The sequence below is a fragment of the Daucus carota genome, chromosome 8 (assembly GCF_001625215.2).
Source record: "Daucus carota subsp. sativus chromosome 8, DH1 v3.0, whole genome shotgun sequence".
Classification (NCBI taxonomy): Eukaryota; Viridiplantae; Streptophyta; class Magnoliopsida; order Apiales; family Apiaceae; genus Daucus; species Daucus carota.
Genome location: NC_030388.2, coordinates 3,031,476 through 3,053,755, shown reverse-complemented (window position 1 = coordinate 3,053,755; position 22,280 = coordinate 3,031,476). Strand labels below are relative to the sequence as shown.

Genomic DNA, 22,280 nt, shown 5'->3' with positions numbered 1-22,280 from the left:
CCGATCCTGAACCACAAATTGTGGAAGATTGTCGACAATGATATGATTGGCCAAAATGACAATTTGCAATCCAGGAAGAATTGCAATCCTTGCGCAAGGGAAATGTAAATGGACCTATAGTTCAAACACCAGCTGGTGGAGTCCCTGTTGGGAATAGATGAGTATTTGTACGAAAATGAAATGAGATAAATGAAATTATAAGATATAAAGCTTGGCTGGTAGACCAAGAATTCTCTCAGAGACCTGGATTTGATTATTAGGAAACATACTCTCCTATAAGGGATAGAGTTACTTTTGTTTCTTAATGGGTGTAACTTTAATCACCAGGTTATATACTCTCCTGTAATGGATGGAGTTACTTTCATTTTCTAATGAGTATGGCTTTGGTAACACGTCTGATGGACATTGTGATAGCATACTTATATGGATCACTTGATAGTGATATTTATATGGAAATCCCTGAAGGATTAAAGATAGAGGACACTAAGCCTCGACATTTATATTATGTTATATCACAACTATCATTATATGGTTGAAATAATTTGATCCTATGTGGTACAACAGGCTTAGGAAATAATTATTGAATGATGGATATGTTAATAACCAGGTATGTCCTTGCATTTTTATTGAACGATCACCAACTGTTTTCGTTATTATTGCTATATATGTGGATGATTTGAATATTGTTGGTACTTCTGAAGATATTACCAATGCTATTAACTATTTAAAAAAATGAGTTTTGAAATGAAAGATTTTGGAAAGAAAAGATTTTGTTTAGGCATACAGGTGGAGCACTTATCTTCAGGCATATTTGTTTATCAATCAAACTACACTGAAAAGGTCCTTGATCGGTTCTACATGGACAAAGCTCATCCACTAACCACGCCAATGGTTGTTCGATCACTCGAAGTTGAAAAGGATCCCTTCCGTCCTAGAAAACAGGATGAAGAAGCAATCGGACCTGAATTTTCCTACCTTTGTGCAATTGGAGCCCTTATATTGCATTTGTTGTGAACCTGTTGGCGAGATTCAATTCTGGCCCAACTAAAAGATGCTGGATACATGTCAGATCTTCACTTTGGGCGATGACAAACAAAGTTACTTGAAATTTATAAAGCAAGCAAATGATGTATTTGGTTAAGACAACTCAAGGAAAGACATGTCTAAGGAGATCGAACAGAAACACATATTGTCAGAATTCTTCTATACTCAGGAGTTTCAAGAAAATGGTGATATTGATGTACAACAAGTTCGTTCATCCGATAACCTGGTGGATAAACCTGCAAAGTCATTACTAACATCAACATTTGAGAAGTTACGAAGTAATATGGGTATACGGAGATTAAAAAAGTCTACTGGATCAAGATGTCGAAATGTGAGTAATTTAATTCAGGGGGAGACTGTACTCTTTTTCCTTCGACAAGGTTTTTATCCCACTGGGTTTTTCCTTGCAAGGTTTTAACGAGGCAGTCGATCTCTATGATAACTCGCATTTGACAATCAAGGGGGAGTGTTATAAAATAATATATTAAGTGATTGTCAAAAGCTTAGTCAAGAAGACTCGCAAAACTTATCAAGTAAGTCTGGCGAAACTTACTAAGGAAGACTCGCAAAGCTTATCAAGGAAGTCTGGCGAAACTTACTAACGAAGACTCGCATAGCTTATCGAGGAAGACTTACGATACTTACTCGAGAAGAATAGTAATACTTAACCTACAAGTATTGTAAATCTTAGTTAGGAAGATTCATCAACCAACCTCTATAAATAGCTGGTTCAGTTGAAATGAAATCTGAAATATTCTGAAATACAATTACTTTCTCTCTCCATCTTCTATTCTCTTTATACTTTCCAGGATAGTTTCTTTTCTATCGTTGTATAGTTTAATAGTATATGTTACAAGATTTACAACACATCTAATTTTATCAATTATTTATTCATAGGTGACCCGCAATATAAATGGCAGTAGTACTCGAAAGGGGCCAATATAGACATATATAGTACAACAACTATATATTTCGTGTCACCATGATTATTTATCTTTCACTAATTACTTTCATTAATTATATTTGTACATGCATGTATGATTATAGCCACAAAATTGTTCAGTTTCCATTGAAATTACATGTCCAACACGTAGAACTGTACAATACCACTACTAGGCTTGCGGTGCAGACTGTGCAGCTGTACTGTAAGGCTCGAGTCATTTGACACGTTTCAAAAATGTAAAATAAGACTGAAAGAGTGAATAAATGACTATATATTTAATATAATTATATTATTTGAATTAAACGGATAGGATGAAAATTTAAAAGTAGCAAGTCTCATAAGATGATCATCAACTAATCGAATGCTACATTTTTAATTATTTAATTCTATAAAATAATATTCAATCATGAATTGAAGTATTTACTTCAACTTTACCATATGTTTGGTATTTCCTTCCTTAGGTTAATTCTTAAAACAATTAAAAATTATTAATATATATAGAATAAATTGTGAAGTAGTGAGCCAATTTTGTCACTACAATAATTTGGTTAAGTATATTACAAATTTTATGATATAATTACAAATTTTATGATATAAAAATATTAATTTAATTTTTTGAAAAGATGATTAAAAACCCGTTTTTGAAAAACTGATACAATAATATTTAGAGTGATTTTTTTTATTAGCCTAAAAATACTTAAATATGTGATAATCGAACCTAAGATCTTGGGAAGACAATCGAACCTAAGATCTTGGGAAGACAAACGGACTATAACAGTGATTTACCATCAACCATCCACCATTTGCCCTGTCCAATCGTACTTTGTTTAGAGTGATTCTTAGTCATTCGTAAAAATAAAAACAATATTTTACCATCATATCAAAAATTTGAAAGTTCGGTTATTCAAATACTAAACACAATTAACTTCAATCATAAATATATAGTTAACTCATATTTAATATCTATTTGAAAAATATTGAGAAATAGAGTAAAAAGGGAAAACGAGAGGAAAAAAAAAAACCGGGGACCCCATTTCATTGAAGGGCATTCAATTACTTGTACTACTGTAGAGCTTCGTCTTGCATCTGTCAAGGATTTCTAAGGTCCCATTTCTTATACGAGAGATCTTTCTCTATCATTAGAGTGGTTTTTAAATGAGTTTAATTCTTAATTAAGACTCTTAATCGAAAGTGATCAATAGTATTTAGTTGAGCTAAATTCCGATAATTATGGGTATGCAAAAATTTCTTTAAAGCTTTAATGCGATTTTTATTGCGTGTGTGATGTGTGTCAATTAAAATTGAGAAATGTATTTTAGATCCATGCATTAATTATTAATATAATTTACTTAAGCATCTGTGAATCACATTATGATTAAATCCAAAAGTTTCACTAACGGTGAATTCTGCACACATCTAGTATTTAATTGTAAGATTCCGGTTCGACTCTAATTCGAGATATTAATGATTCTTCTATTTTTGAAGGGAAAAAACTAACTTGCAGGCACCTCTAATATACCGTTGTTGGCTTTTGGAGGGTAAGAATTGATTTTATTTTTTTGATTTTTTGATATGCTGCTCAACGTTTTAAATATACAGTCTGCATAGCTTGATCCGGAGTTCTGGACATAATGCTGGGCGGGCCCAAATGAACTAGAAATTTGGGGTGAAGGTCTTGTCTAACTAAATTTAAAGAAAGAATGCCCAAATAACAACTGACTGAACGAGTGTCTTAAATACCTAATCGAACATGTATTTTGGACATGCGTATACTATACAGACATTTTTTTTTTTCATATGCGAGTATTAGAAATCAACCAACAACTCTTTCCATCGAGTTCTGTGCACGCATCTGGCGGATGCGCGAATACCTCAAATACGCATACACCATATGCGCATGTGACTACTGCTTTTCTTCCGTTTATGCAATTTGTTTGGAGTTGTACACTTATCAGATAACACAATCTCCCCGTAGACCCACCTCTACCAGCTCCCTATCTAAGAGCAAGACCAAGAGGCAACCTAGTGGTGCTCTTAAGTCAAATAATAAAGAAATTAAAGGGAAAAGCGTGTCCAACAGTCTCCTAATCTCTCTTCATAAAACTAGGAGCTTTAAAATGTTCCTCAGTGACGAGGAGTCTGTACTCTCTCCTAAACTAATTTTATATTACTAGATATTATTTTCCCTCTTAATAATGCCGTTGTGAAGATAGCCGTTGTAATAAAAAAAGGATAAACATCATATAAGGATAAAAGATGAGGAAACTGTTGGAGTTGGACTCCACATGTGCGTGTTAAAAGGGCTGAGAGTCAATATAATAACAGTTGTTATAGAGAGTATCTAAAAGAACTCTTGGACCTGCTCTAAACCCCTTTGACTTGCAACCTCTCATTGTAACTTTTCTATACACCACTGTGGCAACGCGAACTTCCTCATCACACCAGTTCAACGACATAGTCAAAAAACCGAATTATACACATAACCTCCACCAGACTATCGTCGTCTCCTCCAGGCCAACAAGTCAACAACCAGCACATCTCCATCCTCTCTAGCCAAACGATGTGGCCCTTTCAATACACTCAATTAAGCTTTGTATGTGCAGTAAGAAAATGTGTGTGGAACTGCGTAAAAAGGGACGCTGTTATTAAGTCTGGGTATTCCGAACACGAAGTACTAAAATTTTAGTTATTTAGGGCATTTTCTAAAAAATTTGATTACGTTTCACAAGTTATAATTATATAATGACCCTGTAATTTTAAATAAGTGCTTATTTTTTGTTAATGAGAAGTTAATTATAAATTAGATATAACTTTTATTTCATGTGTTTGGATAATTTTTCTGATATTTACAACTTATATGGTATAAAAAGTATTATTATAATAATTATTATAGTTTATCTTTTAAAGTGATCTTCAATGTAAATGTAATTCAAAAATAAAATAAATGACTAAAAATAGTCAGGATCTTCAATTTCTCAGATTCTGACTTGTAAGTCGTAAATTAACTTACAATTTCGTTACACAAATGATACGAATAAGTTGCTTCTGAATTATAAGTCAAAATCTGGAGTTATAAACCTAGCCAAACAATTTGATGTCTTCTCAGAAAGGCTTCTAGCTTAGTAGCATGCATTCTGCAATTTTTAAAAAAAGGCAGGATCGGGGAAGAGAGGCGGGATCAAAATTCAAAAGAGGCTAATCAAAACATGAAGGCTCAGCTAAACTAAAAAATTTAAATCATGGATTTTAGTGTATTTTTTAAATTTATGGATAATAAATTATATGTAACCTTGATTTTACGTGGATTCTTGATAAAATGTCGTAGAGTTGTTATATATATTTTTTAGAATTTAAACACAATATTTTAAAATCTTATGGATTTTGGTGGTATTTCAAAAATCTTATTAACAATGTCATAAAATCTACTCCCTCTGTCCCATTTTAACTGATGTTTGACTTTTTAACACGTATTTTGAGGTGTAAAAAATTATATCTACACCCAATAAAAAAATTAAATTCTTATATCAAATAAAAGTATAGATTCTAAACTTTTATTTGATATAAATTTTATAAAAAATAATTATGTGTAGATGTGATTTTTTTAACATCTTAAAATACGTGTAAAAAAGTCAAAAGCAGTTAAAATGGGACGGAGGGAGTATCATTTTATGAAATTCAAAAAAGCTCATCATCACTTGAATACCATCAGATTTTAGTCGATTTTAAACAATCTCAATTGAATATCATCGGATTTTTAAGCATAGTTTAAAATCATGATCTAATACCACAAGATTTTATAGTATAATTTAAAAGGGTCACGCTCAAAAGAGAACCAATTCTTAAAATGAAACCATATAGAACCACTAAGGTTCTGCTGCCGAACCCCAAATTATAAATAAATTTTTAGGATTTAAATCTAAATACATGTTTTTTTCATGTTTTTTCATTGTTGTATGTGTTCAAAAATAATTTTAAAACATAAAATATTGATATTGACATTTTTTGCATGTGAAGCTCTGCTGCAGAACCCTCACTAAATAAGGCAAGGGTTCTATGAGTTCTCTTTCGAATGGTTCTCTCTAGAAAATGACCCTAATTTAAAATCTCAATTGAATATCTCTAGTCTCTAGATTTTAATAGATTTTAAAAAATGATATCATCAGATTTCATGAATTAAAAATATCCTTCAAAATCACAATCGAATACACCCCCCACAATGTAATCTTTTGGAATCTCGACTTTTTGTAAAAAATTATTATAAATTTATATCAAGCCACTGCTGATATTCAAAGGCTGAAGATAACACATTTTATTCCCCGTTGTTCCCGGATTCTAGTTTTGTAGCTGCTTTTCAAGTTCCCAACTTGTGAACATGCTACCGGTCCAGTTCCTTGAAAATCATTGCAAGTGGCCGAAACGGGTTCAAGTTCTTGAACTACTCTCAATCTCAAACTAAAGAAATTTCTGCAGCAACTAGTTCAAACAAACTTATGATTGAACGATCCAACAAGTCCATGTATAGGTTTAGAATTCTCGCATAAATGAAGAAATTTAAATCTCATGTCTTAGCTAAAGATGAACTCTAACAATTGATCCAGCACAATGCAGTAATCATCATGATAATTGCGACAAATAAAAAGCTTTGCCTAAGCATAGCAAGTAGCACTAAAGTGAACTGTCGCGCCAGTCCTATTTTAGATGCGATATGTTGCTGCAATCTTCTGAGAGTAATGTAGAATGAGCTCAATAGTACAAGCAGAGTGACAGTGGCAAATGTTTGTGCTCATATCATTGTGACAATGTTAATTTCAATAGCTTATCTGTTACTGAGGATTTCAGATCAGAGCACTCTCAAGTGTCAAAAAATGTTCCTGCTTCATCTTTCTTGTTTTGGAAAACTGATCCATCTCCCAATCATCATCAAGGCGAAGTCATTATCTTTGTCCCCGCCCGCCTTCTGCTTCGCTCTTAAGCTGCGGCTTTGTCCAGACTAGAGGCAGTTACAGACTCATAGTGCCACCTCACGAATTTTAACTAGTAAGAGATCAGTCAATTCTAAACTACTTAAATTGTTGCTTGCACTTCGTAGACAGAGAAATTCATAAACTGGAATGCAACTGGTGATAAGTGTGCTTTCCACGACTGGTAACAATCTTTGGACCTAGATGACGGTGTCGGTCTCAAATGTCACTATTTAGCAGCAAAAGGCCTCTATTGTAACTTTCTGAAAAAATGGCTCAAATTGTCACTTCAAAACACAACTTCGTGTTATGTTTACAAAAACGAAACTTGAAGTCGTGTTTTCAGCTGAAAACGCAACTTGAACTCATGTTTTACTGAGAAAATCAACATGCAACTTAAAGTCGTGTTTTGAAGTGACAGTTGGGACCATTTTTCAAGTAAATGACATTGAGTCCCATTTATCTTAAAATAATGACTTTTGGGGCCTTTTCTCATATGACATAGCCTCTCAAGCTGAACACTTACTGTCCTGTTATACCTACACATACTTGCAAAATGTTTAACTCGCCAAACATTTCACCTGCAACTCCTTATAATACTGTAACAAACTTTGTGAAGTTTGCCCCTGGTACTCTCGAAAAATATATACTAGGTTAATAACAAATTGCTTGAAGTTTGGTCAGGAGTCTTGAAAAACCAACAAATTTTCACCATGGACTTACACTTTGTTGGAAGGTTGTGAGACGACTACGTTTCAGACTATTAGTATAACCACAGTTGCATATGGGAAGATGTGAAATGGAAGATGATATTCTAAAAACAGCCTCGGTTTCTTTACAAAACTAACTTGATTCATGAACTCCATCGTCAAACCAACCAAAACTTTAACAGACGAACTTTAATACCATATGCAGATCAAGAGTCTGGATATATTTTTGGGTTTGACAACATAGACCAAGTAGATACATAAATTTCGAAGCTACTGCAAAACATGTATGAAGAGCTCAGCTTGCCATACAATATTATAATTAAAATTTCATATTTTGTTCTTGAAATGTGAAATCTTCCAACTAGCTACGGACTCGTAATTCATTGAATAGCTTCTGAATGGCATGTACATAGGAGACTCAAGATTTGTTTTAAGTAGCTAGGTATGTTTTAAATTAAGAATTATTCGAAAGTTTCTTGCGCTAAAGCTTCCATGATCTATCAGATGAAAACAGAACAACAGATTAAATATGGGAGTTCACCAGAGATCTGTCAAGCGAGTTCCAGAGGGTCTAACACTAGAAGCAAGCCATATCAGCTCCTTCACTTATGTTATGAATTCACAATGGTTGGCTAAAAGCCTTCGTGAAGCCAAACAAAAGCTAAGGTATTGTATACTGATGATATATACAATTAACCATAACTCATTTTTCTGTAGTACTATTTTCTTGTTACCCTTCCTCGCCTTTGTTGATTATAAACATACGATCTGGATGCAAGTCTACGAAGACAATTTCAATCACGCTATTTCTTATTTGCAATTGAAAATATATACTAAAAAAGGTTCTGGTAAAGCAATAAGTTGAAAGATATATAGGTTCAATATAGAAGATGTTCTCTACATTTAAACTCCTGTATGCCCAAGTTTTTCTTCTGGAGGGCAGTATCTTTTCCAGAACCAGTGCTCCTGCCACAGAAAATGTATCTCCTCTATCGGAACTTGCTTCGTCTCTGGCAAGAGAAAATATATAAATATGCTCATTATAAGAACCATGCCTGCAAACAGCAAGAATATCCCATATCTGAGGTGACAAAGCGATACAAGGAAGCACTGCGCGACAAGGGCTGTAAAGAACATGTTGCAGCACACCACTATACTTTGCCCAGCTGACCTCGTCTCCAGAGGGAAGATCTCGCTTGGAACCAACCATCCCAACGGTCCCCATGAACGCCCATACGCGAGCACAAAAATACAGATGAAAATAACGAGTACAGCACTAACTCCTTTTGAAAGTGGTTCGCCTTTGCCAAATTTTAGAGCCAGAACAATCCCTATAATCAACTGCAAACAAGAGCTCAACTATAAATAAATGATATATAAATGTGTGTGTGTGTGGGAATTACTAAGAACGAAAGTATAGCTCAACTGTATTGGATAAGTAAATTTCACATGAACTTAATTACCATGGAGATGAACATTTCAACACCAGCTTCCAGGAAAAACTTTCGTCTACCAAACCTGTCAACTGAATGCATTGAAATCAGGGCAGCCACGACAAGAGCTCCATTGGTTATGGTAGATGAATATAAAGATGCATTATTTCCGAAACCCAGGCTCTGGAACAAGACTGGGGCATAAAAGAGTATCGAGTTCATGCCAGTGAGCTGTTGAAACGATGGGATACAGATTCCAAGAACCAATTGAGGACGGTTCCTTCTCTTAAGGAGATTTCTGAACGGGTTCTTAACAGCTTGTGCTGCTTTGCTTGCATCAAGAAGATCAGAAAATTCAGCATCAATATTCTTGGTACCTCTAACTCTCTCCAACACCTCTCTTGCTTCTTTGAGCTTCCCCTGTTCTACAAGACTATTTGGTGTCTCCGGAAGAGCAAGGCCACCTAAAAACATAATTAAGGCTGGAACTACGGCTAATCCAAGAGACAATCTCCAACCCCATGGATGGATCTTCTCGACTCCATAGTTTACAAAGTTAGCTATGAGGATCCCCACACAGGTCGTGAGTTGAAACAACTGATTAAAAGTACCGCGGACTTTAGGAGGTGCCATTTCAGATAAGTACAGCGGAACTGCCTACAAAACAATAAAATCAGAGTAGAATCAGAATTACAACTACTATAGTATCTTCTTTATGTTATGAGAAGTTATTAGAGTAAGCCTACTTGATTCCCAAATCCAATGCCTATACCGAGAAGGCATCTTCCAATGATGAGCATCGCGATGTTCTGTGCTGCTGCATTAAGGATAGCTCCTAGGAAGAAACTAACGGCTCCACAAAGAATGGAAAATCTTCTACCTTTGTTCCTAGTTATATATGAAGCCCCGAATGTGGAGAGTAGTGCAGCGTAGTATAAAGACGACGTGAAAAGAGTAAGAATCTGATCATCATATTTGCAGTAGTCCGTCTCCTTCAGATGTGCTTGCTTCCTCGCGTAAGTTTTATGAAAGAATTCCTTCAGAAAATCATCCATGGATGTCACTCCACCTAAAACCAACATTGTCAGATATATAATCTTTTACAGGGCCAGACTAATTTCCAAAGGCTCGCAGCAGAATAAAATTTTCAACTAGGTACAGATTCTAGTACAGTACTATATTTCAAGATCTTTCTTCTTCTATCATTGTTTGGATAAAACAAGAACATGACAATATTAATAACAATTCCCTTATTGCATGACATGTCCATCTTAAATCTGGAATATTAGTACTGTATTTCAAAGAAAATTTTCAATGCAAGAGTACTACTACTGTACTACATATGCAACTTTGTCTTATAAAGCTAAGCATAAAACACAATGTAAGATGTACATGTTTGCATATATTCATCACTCTCAATCGGGAGCGGATCCAGAATTTGATAAACGGGGCTTAATTAACAAAAAAAAATCTCAAATATTGATAGTTCTCGATGTCAAATATAAGTTTAAGTGCTACAAAAAAAAATTCATGGGGTGCTTATATATATGTAAAAAAATAATGATTTTACTAAATTGAAATACATGAAAGGTTATTTCGGAATGAACAGTGTTCTAAAAATCCCCGATTTAACCGATTAATCCTCTGCAAGGTCGGCCACCGATTCGATTTTTGAAATCCGATTAATCCTTATATATATTTTTTAATCGAAGTATATATGATAAATTATTAATATTAAAATACTATATTACTTTAAATATGAATAGTTATAGAGTTTATGAATAGAGTAAATATATTAGTTACTAAATAGCTAATATAATAATAACTAAATGATAAATAATATTTTAATATTAAAATAAATCCGATTTTCACTCCAATTAATCCTTCCGATTAATCCCCGATTTCCGATTAATCCCTGAATCGGTACCTCAACCGATTAGGTCCGATTCCCGATTATTGTAACACTGGGAATGAATGGATATTATTTTTTGGATGGTAAAAAAAATTTCCATTATTATTAAATTATTTACTTGCATAGGCTAGGTTCTCATAAAACTCCAATTATCACAAACCAAGAACAATTTTGACATATTCATATAAAATTCGTCAATTACTTCCCAATTTTTTTATTATCTGTTCAAGGGCTGTCTAATTTTAAGCAAAAAAACAGAGAGAGTGACAAGAGAGAGTAGGGGTGAGCATTCGGTCGGTCCGGTCCAAAACCGGACCGAACCGAATAGACCGAGGACCGAAGTTTTAATTTTTTTCGGATCGAACCGGACCGAAGTTTTATAATGGACCGGACCGGACCGAACCAAAATAATTCGGTTCGGTCCGGTCCGGACCGAAAGAACCGAAATTATTTTTAAAATAAAAAATTATATTATAAATAAAACTAAAATTCATCTTTTATTTTAAAATTTTCATATTAATTAATCACCCCCAATTCATTAAACATAGATATAATTAAATTTACAAATTAGATATTATAATTATAACATATAAGATATATAATATAAATATTAATTAAAATCATATATATTTCGGTCTATTCGGTCCGGACCGAAATATTTTTTTACGGACCGGACCGGACCGAACTTTATTTCGGTCTATTCGGTCCGGACCGAATGGACCGAATTTTCAGAAAATTAGGACCGAACCGAACCGAATTTACACGGTTCGGTTCGGTTTTTCAGTTCCGGTTCGGTTTTGCTCACCCCTAAGAGAGAGAAAGGGTATGACTTTTTCTCCAGAAAAAAGGGACTTTTATGAAGAAAACTACAATTTCTCCTCTGCTTGTTCACATTGATTCAATAGACACAGCCATCAACCAAGAAACACACAAAAACTCATAGCATAACAATGCATATTCATGATAATTACATCTACTCATCTACACTGACACTCACAGAACAAACATAAAGGGATTTCAAGAAATCATAAATAAAGATCATAATGTAAAAAAAAAACAGAGGATAAAAAATTACCAGAAACACCAAGATCATAACCAAAGAGAGATCCTCCCATAGCAGCAACAATACATGTAAATATCAAATACCATGTAACCTTATGTTCATACAGCTCAGCCCTTGGCCCTCCACTCTCTGCAAATCCTCCCCCTGCCATCTCTCTCTCTCTGTCTGTCTCTCTCCCTCTCTCTCTCTCTCTCGCTGTCTCTCTAGATCAGAGAACACATTAACAACCCAGAGAGATTTCGGTTTAGTTTAAAGGGTATGACAAGAAAGAAGTTTATATAGAGTTTGTACTTTGTACAGTATAGTGTCTCTATGTAATGTAAGGAGTGCAAGTGTTGTGGGATACTTTATTCCGCGAAAATAAGTATTTATTTTAAGATAAAGGGATATATTAGAAATAAATATGAATATTAGATTCTTATTTTGTAATATACTCTACCTTTTTGTTATTTTTATTAAATTTTAAATTATATGTTTTTCCGGAAAAGAAGTTAATTATATCCATAATTTGGATAGATAGATAAAAGTGGATTGACTCGACTCATCTCATGCGGAGTTTAAGCTACGTCAGTTTGTAGTGTTTGGTCAATGAGAGGATTATAATGACGTTTGTTATCTTTTCTCTCTCGTCTACAACCAATCACATACTCCTTTTTAAATTATATTTTCGACTTCTTTTTGTATTTGTTTTGTCTTCTTCTTCAACTTGTCTGCTTGGCTCATTTACTTGCATTTTTAAATTGGGTTATATTTATTATTATGTGGGTGTTTGTTTAGGACTTATAAGTCCAGCTTCTGGATTATAAGTTATGAGCACTTATTCGTACCGTTTGTGTAATAAGTCAAGAAGTACTTATAAAAAGCTAGGAATGCTAGCTTTTGTTTCAGGGCTTCTACTTATTTCCCAAACACTTTAATCACTTATAAGTCTTATCTTGCTTTTAACTTCTACTCCACTTATTTATTTTAAGCAAGAAGCACTTATTTTAAGCTCACCCAAACGGCCCCTATGTCTGTCTCCAGTCCTGACATATATTAGTATAATATTCTTTTTCTACTCAGTCACTTTGATCTTTGTCGGTATAACAGTTACTCCCTCCGTAACGTATATATACGCATCGGACACGAGACTAAGAATAGTGTATAAAGTAATGTAAAATAATGAGAAAATAAAAGAAAAGTAGGTAAAGTAGTGGGACTTATCAATATATCAATATATAATTGAATAGATATATGAAAAAGTAGTTGAAAGTAGTGGGTTTGTGGATTTTTTATATAATAAATTTTTACTATTTTGAAAAAGTTTTAAAATATATATAAATTAAGTAGGACATCCCAAAAAGGAAAGTGTATAGAATTAAATGGGACGGGGGAATAATTAATTTGAGACAAATATAGTCCTTTCCACACTCAATTTTTCATTATTTCTCTCTATTATTTAGCACGTATTTTAAATTTATAAAATTTTTATCGTAATTTATCTTTGGAATTTTCATAAAAATTTAAATATTTTAATTTTATGAAAATCAATCAAATCTATAAGATTTTTTTTTTTTTTGAAAATTATCAAATCTATAAGATTAAATTATATAAAAACTTTAAGATCTTTTTGTCTAGGTGCACGTAGTCCTGTCCTCAATACTCCCTCCGTCCCACCAGGATGTTTACGTTCACTGTTTGCACGCATTTTGAGGCTCTTATAAAGTACAGTTTAATAATGTTTTTTTAATTATTTTTTTTCGAATAAAACTTTAAACGTCAAACTTTTTTCTACAATTTTTTTTAGAAATAAATATACAATGTAAATATATACCTTATAAGATCCTTAAAAAACGTGCCAAAAAGTAACGTAAAGAACCTGGTGGGACTGAGGGAGTATAAAAGAAACATGGAGATGGAGGTAGTACAGTCTCAAGTCTGTGCCTGTACCAATCTATGTGATTAATCATGGACTCTACTCTTTCGATAGTGGATTGTGTAGGGACCTCTAATGATATATTGGCTAAGCTTGCAATGCAAGCTAGCCAGGGCCAATGAGTTGCCTAAGCTGGAACTGTCGAGGGCTTGGGAAACCTCGTACAGTTCGTGTTCTTGGTGATCTTGTTCGGGATCACAGACGCAACTTTATTTTCTTGATAGAAACTATTTTTTTTGCTAATAAAACTGAGGAGTTGCGAGTTAAGTTTGGTTTTGATAATTGTTTTGCTGTAGATAGAGTTGGCGAGGTGGAGGTTTAGCTATTCTTTGGAATCGTTCGATGAATTGTTAGGTGGCTGGGTACTCGAGACATCATATTGACATGGAGTTTCTTGAATATAACTTGGTGGCTTGGCGTATGACGTGTTTTTATGGCTTCCCTGAACGTACACGTAGAAAGGAATCATGGGATTTAATTCGTAGGATTGTAGCAGTGTCTTCTTATCCCTGGTGTATATGGGGGGATTTTAACGATCTTCTATTTATGTCTGATAAAAAAGGCAGGAATAGACACCCTCAATGTTTGATCAATGGGTTTAGAGGAGTGTTGGAGGAATGTCAAGTTTCTGAGTTGGCTCTTAATGGTGGCAAATTTACTTGGGAGCGCGGTAGAGGAACGAATGAATGGGTTAGAGAGAAACTAGATCAAGCTTTTGCAAAAGATGGGTGGTGGGCAAAGTTTCCATTACACAATCTTCAAATGATGCATGTTCCGGTTTCGGATCATGAACCTCTGAAACTCGATTTTTTGAAGACTGATATATCAAACATGAAGTTTAGATTTCGTTTTGAAAACATTTGGTTAAAAGAACCGGGTTTTATTCAAGAGGTGACTGATATATGGCATACAATTCCAGTTACTCATATCATCCCAAAGCTTACTGAAGTCACAACATTCATGGCAAGGTGGGGACGTTCTTTTTTCATAAATTCCGTGAAAAATTGAAAGCGCACAAACTGAACATGGAGAACCTAGTGGATCGAGAGGATGAAGCTGGTGTACAGGAGTACCTCAATGAACGAAACAAGCTGAATGTTCTGTTAGCCCAGGAAGAATCTTATTGGAAACAACGAGCCAAATTATTTTGGTTTAGGGAGGGAGATGACAACACAAGGTTTTTTCATGCATCAGCAACGGCACGAAAGAAAGCTAATAAAATTAAAAGGTTAGTTGATGATGATGGGGTCAGCTGTGAAGACCAGGAGGGAATGAGCACCATTGTTCTTGATTATTTTTATAAAATATTCACTGAAAATGAGGTCACCTCGAACCTGATGAACAGCTCAAGCCCGAGGCTAGTATCGGATGAGCAAAATGATTTCTTGACAGGGGATTTCACTTTTGAGGAGTTCACTGCTGCAATTAAAGAAATGCATCCCGACAAAGCTTCTGGTCCAGATGGGCTTAATCCCGCATTCTATCAGAATTTTTGGAGTGTTATGTGCCAAGAAATTTTCAAACAATGTAAAATATGGCTGCAAACAAGAACTTTCCCTGATGAACTTAATAGCACAAATGTCGTACTCTTACCCAAGAAGGAAAACGCTACAAGTATGAAGGATCTCAGCCCTATAGCACTTTGCAATGTGTTGTACAAAATCATTGCCAAAGTGTTAACAAATAGATTGAAATTGATTCTTCCTTCCCTTATCTCAGAGAACCAATCAGCTTTTGTTAAAGAAAAGAGTATAACGGACAATGTTCTCATAGCCTTTGAAATGATTCATCATATGAATCAAACGAAACACAAAAGAGATGTGGGTGAAGTAGCTCTGAAATTAGACATCAGCAAAGCGTACTACAGGGTCAGCTGGTCCTTTTTAAAGAAAAGAATGTGAGTTATGGGGTTCAATGAGCTGTTTATTGATTGGATGTTCCTGTGTGTAAGAACTGTTACTTACAACTTTTGTGTTAATGGCTCAGTTGTTGGTCCTGTAATTCCGAGAAAGGGGTTGAGGCAAGGAGATCCCCTGTCTCCTTACCTATTTCTGCTATGTGTAGAAGGGTTATCAAACGCCATTGATGATGCTTCCTCGGATGGTAAGGTTCATGGTTGCCAAATAAGCCCAACAGCTCCGATTATCTCTCATTTACTATTCGCAGATGATAGTTTTCTGATTTTCCGAGGAACTACAGAGGAAGCTTCGAATATCAAAGAGTTGCTGATTAATTATGAAAGAAGCTCAGGCCAATGTGTGAATTTCCAAAAATCAGGGATACACTTTAGTGCCAATGTTAGTATGGAGAAGCAGTTGGAGATTTCGGAGATATTGGGAGTTAATAATGACATTACCAGTTCCAAATACCTTGGACTACCTTCTATGGTGGGGAGATCGAAACGCAGAGTGTTTAGCTATTTGAAAGAGGAAGCTTGTAAACGTATTAAGCGTAGTAGACGAAACCAATCTCTCAAGGAGGCAAGACTATTCTGATTCGTAATGTAGCCCAAGCCATACCCTCATACAGTATGTCTTGTATCCTACTGCCCAAATCGTTGTGTGAAGAATTGCAGCAAATGTTTAATAACTATTGGTGGCGATCGAAACAACGTAACAATGAGAAGGTGCTGAACTGGATAGCTTGGAATAATATGAGTATCTCTAAAAGTAAAGGGGGAATTAGTTTTCGTATTCTTTATGGGTTCAATATTGCTTTGCTAGGTAAGCACATCTGGAACTTTTTACAGAACCCAAAGAGGTGACTGATATATGGCATACAATTCCAGTTACTCATATCATCCCAAAGCTTACTGAAGTCACAACATTCATGGCAAGGTGGGGACGTTCTTTTTTCATAAATTCCGTGAAAAATTGAAAGCGCACAAACTGAACATGGAGAACCTAGTGGATCGAGAGGATGAAGCTGGTGTACAGGAGTACCTCAATGAACGAAACAAGCTGAATGTTCTGTTAGCCCAGGAAGAATCTTATTGGAAACAACGAGCCAAATTATTTTGGTTTAGGGAGGGAGATGACAACACAAGGTTTTTTCATGCATCAGCAACGGCACGAAAGAAAGCTAATAAAATTAAAAGGTTAGTTGATGATGATGGGGTCAGCTGTGAAGACCAGGAGGGAATGAGCACCATTGTTCTTGATTATTTTTATAAAATATTCACTGAAAATGAGGTCACCTCGAACCTGATGAACAGCTCAAGCCCGAGGCTAGTATCGGATGAGCAAAATGATTTCTTGACAGGGGATTTCACTTTTGAGGAGTTCACTGCTGCAATTAAAGAAATGCATCCCGACAAAGCTTCTGGTCCAGATGGGCTTAATCCCGCATTCTATCAGAATTTTTGGAGTGTTATGTGCCAAGAAATTTTCAAACAATGTAAAATATGGCTGCAAACAAGAACTTTCCCTGATGAACTTAATAGCACAAATGTCGTACTCTTACCCAAGAAGGAAAACGCTACAAGTATGAAGGATCTCAGCCCTATAGCACTTTGCAATGTGTTGTACAAAATCATTGCCAAAGTGTTAACAAATAGATTGAAATTGATTCTTCCTTCCCTTATCTCAGAGAACCAATCAGCTTTTGTTAAAGAAAAGAGTATAACGGACAATGTTCTCATAGCCTTTGAAATGATTCATCATATGAATCAAACGAAACACAAAAGAGATGTGGGTGAAGTAGCTCTGAAATTAGACATCAGCAAAGCGTACTACAGGGTCAGCTGGTCCTTTTTAAAGAAAAGAATGTGAGTTATGGGGTTCAATGAGCTGTTTATTGATTGGATGTTCCTGTGTGTAAGAACTGTTACTTACAACTTTTGTGTTAATGGCTCAGTTGTTGGTCCTGTAATTCCGAGAAAGGGGTTGAGGCAAGGAGATCCCCTGTCTCCTTACCTATTTCTGCTATGTGTAGAAGGGTTATCAAACGCCATTGATGATGCTTCCTCGGATGGTAAGGTTCATGGTTGCCAAATAAGCCCAACAGCTCCGATTATCTCTCATTTACTATTCGCAGATGATAGTTTTCTGATTTTCCGAGGAACTACAGAGGAAGCTTCGAATATCAAAGAGTTGCTGATTAATTATGAAAGAAGCTCAGGCCAATGTGTGAATTTCCAAAAATCAGGGATACACTTTAGTGCCAATGTTAGTATGGAGAAGCAGTTGGAGATTTCGGAGATATTGGGAGTTAATAATGACATTACCAGTTCCAAATACCTTGGACTACCTTCTATGGTGGGGAGATCGAAACGCAGAGTGTTTAGCTATTTGAAAGAGGAAGCTTGTAAACGTATTAAGCGTAGTAGACGAAACCAATCTCTCAAGGAGGCAAGACTATTCTGATTCGTAATGTAGCCCAAGCCATACCCTCATACAGTATGTCTTGTATCCTACTGCCCAAATCGTTGTGTGAAGAATTGCAGCAAATGTTTAATAACTATTGGTGGCGATCGAAACAACGTAACAATGAGAAGGTGCTGAACTGGATAGCTTGGAATAATATGAGTATCTCTAAAAGTAAAGGGGGAATTAGTTTTCGTATTCTTTATGGGTTCAATATTGCTTTGCTAGGTAAGCACATCTGGAACTTTTTACAGAACCCAAACTCTCTCGTGGCCAGAATTTTTCAAGAGCGGTACTTCCCCTCTGATCATGTTCTAAAGGCAGCAAAGGGTCAACACTCGAGTTATATCTGGACTGGCATTTGGACAGCGAAGGAAGAGCTTAAAAATGGCTTCAGATAGGTTATAGGGAATGGGGACGAGATAGTTGCAACCAAAGATCGATGGCTTCAAAATAAAAGTGATTCTCAGGTGGAGCAATGCCCTTATTACGAAGGGAGGAATGAAAAAGTCTCAAGTTTGTTTAGTCCGAATGAGAGAAAATGGGATGTCACTAGAGTCCGAAGTCATTTTCTTCATGTAGATGCAGAGGCAATTCTGAAAGTGTATATTCCTCAGAGAGATGTGACAGATAGAGTTGCATGGGAGAAATCGAATAATGGGTTATACACAGCTAAATCTGCTTATCATTATTGGTTCGACTCGAAATTTGGTAATGGCTCAATCCCTCAAAGTTTGGGGTGGAAGAAAATCTGGCATTTACAAGTTCCTCATAAAGTTAGAGTTTTCCTGTGGCGTTTTTGCAGAGATGTTATCCCAGTCTGTAGACGTTTGATTTCGAGAAGAATTAGTGTCCCTATTACTTGTCCTATGTGCCTGAATGACGTAGAACATATGGCACACTTGTTCTATGACTGTAGTTTTGCAACAGGTTGTTGGAACCATGTTGGGTTGCAATATGATTGGAGTGATGTAGAATACGCACCCGATTGGGTTCTTCAGAAACTCAGTACAGGCACTAACGAGGAGCTACAAAAAATTTGCATGATTTTGTGAGGTATTTGGTATTGGCGGAATAAAAAGGTGTGGGATGATAAAACAATTACTCCAGGAACGGCCATGCAGTATAATTTGTCCACTCACTCGGACTGGGTTGAGGCAAAGCGCAGTCAAGGGACGAACAAGTCTGGTGTTCGAACACGAGAGACTACAACCAACCAACCCAATGGTAAATGGCAACCTCCAGGTGCAGGGAATTTGAAGATTAATGTGGATGCCTCTGTTTTTCCAGGTGCGCATAAATTCTCAATGGGCATGGTGTTGAGGGATCATGCTGGAGTGTTCATGGGGGAAAACTTGTTGTTTCGAGGGGCAGGTGGCAGTGATGGAGGCTGAGGCTATTGGGGTGCGTGAAGCTCTTTCATGGGTCAAGGAACTACAAAAGCAAGGGGACAGGGTGCTAATTGAATCAAATGCTCAGCTGGTTGTTAATTATATACGGGGCAACTCGGTCAATCTCCTGGAAGTTGGAGGAATATTAGATGATTGTAAGACTTTGATATCTAGTTTGCCTTTAACTTCAGTTACTTTTATCCGGAAGAATGCTAACAAGGTAGCACATCAAGTCGCTAGAATCTCTTGTTTAGTAAATTCCCATAATCTCTACACGTCTCCTCCTACGTGTTTGTTGGAGGCTCTTGCTGTTGGTGCTTTGTTTTGAATGAAATGTTAGCTTACTTTCAAAAAAAAATAAAATCATTTTACCCTAAATTTGATTTAGTATAAGTTTTTCTTCTTTTTTATACACAAAATAAAAGAGATTTAGTATAAGTTTAGTAAATTTGATCAATTATACGTGCTCTTGTTGGTAAAATAGTTATGTGCCGCGGATAATCATCGACTGCATTTATTATTCTTTTCTTTTTTGGAGGCCATTTGCCTTATCCATTATTTCTTTTTCCTTAGGTCATTAATCTTATCCACTTGTTTTATATCATCCGATTTGATCTCTCTTTATTAAGAGTTGAAATTATGCATATAAAATATTATTTTCCTTTCTGATTATTGTTAGTATAGAGTATCATTTTTGTCTTAAATTAGTAATTCACTTGAATATTCTTTTTACAATGTAATCACATTTAAACTGAAATATATGTATAAGAAAAATAATTTATGTTTGAAAATGTATGAAATCTAGTTTCAAGTGTTACTTTTTAATTTCTAAAATGTACAAATCAACAAATTTTAGTTCTCAATTGAAAGTTAGTCAACTTATCTGAAAGTAACTATTAATCCTAATCTGAACCCAATACATGCATGTCATTTAGTACTCGCTCCGTCCCGTCATATTGTTTACGTACACTATTTGCACGCATTTTGAGGTTCTCATAAAGTATAGTTCAATAATTTATTTTTCTTTTTTCTTTTTTGAATAAAAGTTTAAATGTCAAAAATTTTTTTCAGGATTTTTTTTAAAAATAAATATATAACGTAAGTATACTTTACAGGATGTTTAAAATGCGTGCCAAAAAACAACGTAAAAAACATGGTGGGACAGAGTGAGTATTCATTATGATAATTAACTGGTGAACCCCGGAAGTTGAGGTCTATTTTGCTCAAATTATTTTTTGAAGTAGTCAATCAAATTCAACTTTTAGTTGTTCATGAAATTTATCTCCTCCAATTATTGAATCTATAATTATAAATTTACCTTTTATATACTCACATTAAAGAATTATAAAAATTGTATTATTTTTATATACTAAAGTAATTGACATACAATTTTTTAATTTATCAGATATGAATAATAAACAAGTATAATATAAATTGAGTACATAATGAATGACAGGAGAGTCGATATATAAAATTGGCGGCAAAATAATTTACAGATTTTTTTATTGTAATAATTAGGATTTATGGGTATATTTGTGATTCATTGGACAGATCAAGAAGAGTGGCGTGAGTATACGACGATGACCAAAAGTTAAAATAGACATAACGGATTAGATCAAATGCTTAGCATTTGGATAAAGATCGTGACAAGATAACAACCGGTAATTAATTACTCCCTCCGTTTCTATTTACTTTTTTCGTTTGAAATATCGGGACTGTTCATAACATGAGACAAATTACTAATTTACGTCTTATTTATAAGACTAAATATAATCATGAGTGATCTTCTTGGATTCGTATTCATAAGTACTTTAATACGGTGAAATTTTTATATTTAATACTAATACGAAACTAAAGATATTAATGATTAGAAGTGTGCGTTGGCAAACGTGAAAATGACAAATGGAAAAAGTATTAAGAGACGGAGGGAGTAACAAGAGAATCGTAATTAAAAATATACCGTACTAACCTCAGGATTCGACGTACACAAGTTTTGATTAAAAATATATTTGTGAGAAAAAATCAGTTGGCAACTTGGCATACGTAAATAAGAATCACGGTCGTTCAATTATTAAGTCAACTTCAAATAGTGTCTTGATTTTAAAATTATGTAAAATGTGACTTTTATTTATTTTATTCAAAATTTGTGAATTTTATTTTATTAGTATACAGCAAATTGTATAGTCAACCGGTACAAGGTTCATGATGTAATCCGAGTTCGGCACCTCCGAATCGAACTCTTTTTAACATTGTTCAGGAAGGCGGTATAAAAATTAAAAAAATTGATCATTAAGATATTTATCAAATTATAACATATTTAATATATGATTGTTTTTAGGAAAAAATGATATATATCTCAATAAATTTAAAAAATAAATTATGAACAAAATATTTAGAATTCTAAATGCCACTATTTATTGTAGATATCATAAATTATAAAGCACTCTAGTCTAATTTAAAGAAGTTATCTATTATATGAATTTCATAAATGATTTTAAATTTACCGGTATGTATAAATTTATTAACAAATTTGTAACTTACTTC

General features: G+C 34.6%; 1 protein-coding gene across 1 annotated transcript; it reads right to left on the bottom strand.

Annotated features, from left to right (window-relative positions):
* Positions 1-8,439: 8,439 nt before the first annotated feature.
* Positions 8,440-12,405, bottom strand: LOC108197209 (sugar transport protein 14). The gene is made up of 4 exons (XM_017364760.2): positions 12,079-12,405; positions 9,838-10,160; positions 9,122-9,748; positions 8,440-8,999 (listed from the first exon to the last, which is right to left on the bottom strand). The coding sequence occupies exons 1-4, from the start codon at positions 12,215-12,217 to the stop codon at positions 8,562-8,564; spliced, it is 1,527 nt and encodes a 508-aa protein (XP_017220249.1). The 5' UTR covers positions 12,218-12,405; the 3' UTR covers positions 8,440-8,561.
* Positions 12,406-22,280: the final 9,875 nt, after the last annotated feature.